The sequence below is a fragment of the Pan paniscus genome, chromosome 15, assembly GCF_029289425.2.
Source record: "Pan paniscus chromosome 15, NHGRI_mPanPan1-v2.0_pri, whole genome shotgun sequence".
NCBI lineage: Eukaryota > Metazoa > Chordata > Mammalia > Primates > Hominidae > Pan > Pan paniscus.
The window spans coordinates 105,900,946-105,906,600 of NC_073264.2; the positions used below are offsets into that span (position 1 = coordinate 105,900,946).

A 5,655-nucleotide genomic window follows, 5' to 3' on the forward strand; every position below is an offset into this window, starting at 1 on the left:
TGGGGACGTTTGTGGCAGCAGCGCTGACCACGGCTGCGGGGGTGGTTTCTGAACCTCCACTGCACGAACACCACGCTGTCTGGTTAATAAGCACCGGTGGTGACCTGTGGAGCAAACCGCTGCAGCGCGGTTCTGCGTTCGCCGCCCCTCGTCCGAGCGTTCCCCTCTCCCCTCCCTTTTTCCATCACGTGAGTTTTGAATGTGCAGTAATCCTTCACTGCCACTGCCGTGCATTTGATGGGGACCAGCGGGGGCCCTTGACCCACAGCCCCTGAGCACTTCCCATCTTTGGCACAAGCCCCTGTTCCTAGCTCACCCCAGACTTGCTGATCCCCCCCATCCCTGCGCGGGCCTTGGTCTTGGCCATTTCTCCAGGTTCCCTGAGTGGGGAATGGTGCTGAGACCCCCCTTTGAGTGATTGTTTTGGACAGTTTTTGTTTTCTTGCTGTCTGTTTAGAGTAGTGGTTCTCAAACCCTGCTTGGGCCATCCCACTGGGGAGCTGGGACACCACCTGGCACTGTGGTGGCAGTGGGGGTGACACTCAGACAAGGGCCATCGAGGGCCCCTGGACCAGAAAGGGAAGAGGGCGTTGGGGGCAGGAGGCCTGTGGGGCCATGTGTGGGGGCCGTCTTGGTGGTGGGAGCTGTTGGGGCGGGGCTGAGCGTCCTCAGCAGCCCACTGGAGAAAGCGCTGCTGGGGTCCTCGTGTGGGGCCCAGGGCCCGATGTGGAAGCAATGGAGGGCTGCAGGGGGTGTCAGTGGGGATGAATGAGTAAGGACAGAGTGCAGCCTGGGTCTCAGACAGGGAGTGGGGGACAGGCCACAGAGACTCCCTATCTCAGCAGAGAGGAGACAGGCTCAGGCTGCCACGCCTTGCCAAAACCCAGCCTGGCCAGGCCAGCCCGGCACCTTCCACCTGGATAAGTTGTGCTGCTCCAGAGAAAGAGCCTGGGGTCAGAGTGGACCTGCGATGCGCGGCACAACCTGCTGGACAGTGGCGATGAGGGGTTCAGGGACCTAGGCACCCAGAAGCGGGCACCTGATATTGTACCCAGGAAAACTGCTCCTAATAATGTCATTTTTTCTCTCTGTTACAGGCCTCAGGCCCAGGCCCAAGGCCAAGTGAGAGAGCCCAGGCCACAGGACATGCTGCCATTCTGCCAAGAGAGGCTCTTCTGGGGGCCAGGCTGGGACTGGGCCCCGGAAACCAAAACTCCGTGCCTTACCCAGCCGGGGCCCTCCTGGAGCCTTCTTGGGGTGTTGTGGCTGGGACCCCGACAGGCACCAGTGCCCTGCCAGGCCTGGTGCCCTCCTGGACCGCCTGCACGTGCCAGCCTCCCACCTGCTTCCTAAAGGCAACCCTGGCCCACACCCGCATGCGCCCGGTGCAGCCTGCCAAGGGCCAGTCGGGGGGTGCTGCGTCCTGTCAGTGTCCACCACAGCTCTGCCTGCCCTTCAGCCCAGCAGGGTTTAATCAAAACGCAATGCTTTGCAAGTCTTTACTGCTTGGAGGTGGCTGAGTTGGAGGCCCTGGGCAGGGGTAAGCTGGCAGGCAGTGCCATGGCAGGCCAGGGTCCCCTCCCATGGGGTCTGGCCCCCGTTCCAGCATGTCCAGCCCCTGAAGTTGGAGTGGGGGGCGGTCTGCCTTTGCTGCCACTGCCAGGCCTCTGCCCTGCAGCTGAAACTTGGCCATCACATCAACAGAAAACCCCTCCCAGTGCAAGCTGCCCAGCCTGGGCAGGCCCTGGGGACAATACAGGTCCACCTGAGGGGCTGCAGGGTGACACCCAGCAGCCGCTGCCCCCTCACTGCCCACCCAGCGAGGGCAGCCTGCCCGAGCCTGCCCCCTGCCAGGTGTGTGCCCTGAGGCTGGCGGCTGGATGCGTGGCCAATAAAAAGCAGACCTAGCCCGGTGTGCGACTGTCGTGTTCAGAGGCTGCGGGAATGGGCGGTGGACGTGGGCTCCCACAAACATGGTGAGCGCTGGACAGGCTCCGTGTGAACACTCACTGTTGAGGGGCCCCCAGGCCCCGTGTGAACACTCACTGTTGAGGGGCCCCCTGGCCCCGTGTGAACATTCAATGTTGAGGGGTCCCTGGGCCCCCAGGCACCGTGTGAGCATTCACTGTTGAGGGTCCCCCAGTCCCCCAGGCCAGGGGCTGTCCCTGGAGCTCTCAGGAGGCAGTAAGAAACATCTAGAAGAGGGCAGACCCAGTGGTGAACCGCATCCAACAGTGGTGAGAAGGATGCAGCTCTACACGGGCGTAATTTACAAACCACCAGACTCCCTGGTTATGTGTGTGCTGCGGTGGTGTTTGCTCTCCAGCAGATCAAGTTTGTGCAATGATCCATTTTGAGAATCTCTCTGTCACCCCAAGAAGTCCTCTCGCACCCATCAGTCCGACCCCTTCCCTGTGCTCCTCCCCAGCCCTGGCAGCCACTCACCTGCACTCCAGACGCCCCAGATGTCATGCATGTCTCCTGGCTTCCTTCGGCTGTTTTCACGCGCCATCCTCACGGCAGGCTGTATCAGGACTTCATTCCATTTCATGGCTGAAGCACATTCCATTGCATGCATGGACCACATTTTGTTTGTCTGCTCTTCTGTCCATGGACATCTGGGTTGCTTCCAGTTTGGGGCTTCTGTGAATCCTGCTGCTGTGGACATTTGCGTAGTCCTCGTGTGGATGCTGCTGTGGACGTCTGCGTCGTCCTCGTGTGGATGCTGCTGTGGACGTCTGCGTCGTCCTCGTGTGGATGCTGCTGTGGACGTCTGCGTAGTCTTGTGTGGGTGCTGCTGTGGACGTCTGCGTAGTCTCGTGTGGATGCTGCTGTGGACGTCTGCGTCGTCCTCCTGTGGATGCTGCTGTGGACGTCTGCGTCGTCCTCCTGTGGATGCTGCTGTGGACGTCTGCGTAGTCTCGTGTGGATGCTGCGAGTTTTCGTTTCTCTGGGGTAGATTCGTAGCGGAGGAACAACTGGGCAACGTGCTAAGTTTATGTCTAACTTCTTAAGTAACTGCCAAACTGTTTTCCAAAGCAGCTGCACCATTTTTCATTCCCATCCGTGCTATTGTTTTTCAGTTAAATAGCTCCACGCCTCCCCCTCCCCACCCTCCACGGAACTGCCAGTAAAACTGGACTATGGAGTATTGGGTGGGGTCACCTACGAGGTCATCTGCAGTAAGTGAGGCCATCGCCCCTCCTGCCTGGAGAGGTGGGACTGGGGACCCTGTGACAGGAGGAGCTGCCCTTCCGGGAGCCTGGTTTTTCTTTTTCCTCTGTGCTCCATGAGAAGTCAGTTTAGTGGGCTACAGCCAGCAAAGGAACCAAAACCAACAGGAGCTCTGGGGGTGCCTTGCATGGCGAGGCTCCGTGGCCGCACGCGTGTACACAGGCGGCTGTGGGTGTCTGTGTGTCCTGGGCCACCGTGTACGATGGTCTTACTGGGAGGTGTGGCCCCCAAAGAGTGGAACCCACAGGTGGACACGCCCATGCACCCTCGTTCTTGCCCAAGGTCACACATCGAGACAGCACGGTCCAGATGGATGGCCCCAAGCTCGGTGGCTCCTGTGCTGCCCACACCTGGGGACAGGCCCACTGTGGGGGGTATGGGGTGGGGGTGTTCTAATTCGGGCTGGGCCGTGTGACTGGCAGGGGCCCCAGCTGTTGGGCCTGGGCAGGGCTGTTTTTAGAAAAGCCCCAACTCCCGGCCCCCACCCGGGCCCGTGGCTATTTATAGTCCGGGCCTGGAGAAGTCAGTGAGTCACTAGTGTTCGCCTCTGCAGGGTCAGTCCAAGCCCCCTTAGTGAGGTGGTCTAGCATGTCCCCCAGTCCCCCAAGCCTCTATCTGACATCTGCTAGCCCAGAGCCCCAGGGGTCCCCAGGAAGGGCTCAGAGCTGGTGGCCCCCACCAGGCCTTGGCAGCACCCCCTTGTCTGATGGGACTTTGTGGTTCCTGGTGGACATTTAACATTGTCAGTTTCTCTCATCTGGAAACAAACCTCCGTGACGCTCTTGGTTTCTCCTGCTGCAGTCTGCCTCTTCCCTACCTGCACAGCTATCCGCTGTGCCCCAAATTCCCTCCTTGACACCCCCAGACCCACTGCCCCACCCTCAGGTGCAGCCCCTTCTCAGCAGGCTCCAGGTTCTGCCAAATCTCGGAGCCCTCCAACCCTGCTCCAGCCCCTTCCCAAGCTGGGGGCGATGGTCTGCTCACCCCCCACCAGCTGTCACCCCCAAGGTGGCACTAGGAAGTTCATGCATGAAGACTGCTTTTCCACTGAGGCCCCACTGACTGCTTGGAACCCACACAACGGCATTTTCCCCGCGAGGATGCTGAGGGAGAGGAAGTGTCAATGTGCCCGGTGGAAGAAGAGGGGACTGGGGACATGGGTGCAGGGGGCAGGAGGCCAGGCTTCAAACAGCCCCTCTCCCCCAGGCTGGGGCAGGGTCAGGCACCCAGAGAGGAGGGGTGGGGAGGCTGCAGGCAGGGGTGGGCAGTGGTGTCCTTGGCTGCACCTGAATCACTAACTCAGTGTGAGCGACCTTTGCTGTGACAGGCCCAAGCTCCACTCCTTCCTCATAGGGAGTGTCCCATCTCCATGGACTCCCTGTCACTAGCCTTGGAGTTGCCCTGAGCCCAAGGAGCCTCGTGGCTCCAGGCTCTTTGGCAACTGAGAGCCCTCAGGGAGGGAACAAAGGGCCCCGCCTCCCTGCTCTGAAGCAAGAACCTGATTCTCTTTTCTGCCCTTGGGGCCCCAGGACCCTTCTCTTGGCCACCAGGGCTGGCTTCCTCCAAGCCTCATCTACTTGGGAGGGGTGGGGCGGGATGGGTGAGACAGGACAACCAGCCGGGAACACGGGAACCTCGCAGACCATCGCCTCCCTCTGGGGCCTAGTCCCTCCACAGGCTGGGCCGGGAAGGTCTGGTGTGGGACCTCTTGGGAACCTGGGCCCCACTGTGGTGTGCATCCCTGGGGGTTGCTCCCATGCCAGCCAGGTGACGCTGACAGGATGGGTCCCTTTACCCCAGACTTGGTTGCTGAGGGCCGGAGCTCCATGCTGGAGCCCGCCTGCTCGCTACAGCCAGGCCCGAGCCACAGCGCGCCCGGGCGGGACGCGGGGCCCCTGCCGTGGGGCAGAAGTGCGGGCAGTTGCGGGGACACAAAGTCCTCGGAGAGGACGCGCTGCGCGGCTCTTCGCGGCCGCCAGGGGGCGCGCCCGCGCCCAGGGCACTCGGGGTTCCACGGGGGGCATGTGCGCGCCCCGAGAGTGCGGACCCTCTAGGTGGGGTGCAGGACGCAGCTCCCCTTTTGCAAACCGCACTCCTTCCCTGGAGGGAACGACCACCCCTGCAGTTGCTGGAACCCCGAAGTCCTGGGCCCGGCAAGGGCTTCGGGGGGGGTGAGGTCGCGGTGCACAAGCCCTGGTCCCCGACGGGCTAGCGAGAAACTGCCTCCGTTGGCAAATTCGTGGGGCGGCGCCCCAGGCCATCTGCCTGCCTGGCCGTCGGTCCGTGCGGCCCCTCACCCCTAAAGTGCTCGAGACTCAACTGGGCTTCCCAGGCAGCGGCGAGGGGGCGGGGATTTGGCGGCCGGAGGTCACCGGGGCGTCACTGCGCCCGCCCTGGCCCGCCCCCGGCCCGCCCCCTGCC

The 5,655-nt window shown here is 62.2% G+C and overlaps 1 protein-coding gene across 2 annotated transcripts in view; it reads left to right on the forward strand.

The window, feature by feature from the left end:
• The window catches only part of INF2 (inverted formin 2), a 30,191-nt gene extending 28,283 nt beyond the window's left edge, over positions 1-1,908 (forward strand). Inside the window, exon 22 of one of the 2 annotated variants that reach the window (XM_055098073.2) lies at positions 1,098-1,908. In XM_055098073.2, the coding sequence (XP_054954048.1) occupies positions 1,098-1,126 (29 nt within the window). In that variant the 3' untranslated portion in view covers positions 1,127-1,908. The remainder of the gene's footprint in view (positions 1-1,097) is intronic. The other variant, XM_055098072.2, reaches the window with a different exon arrangement.
• Positions 1,909-5,655: the final 3,747 nt, after the last annotated feature.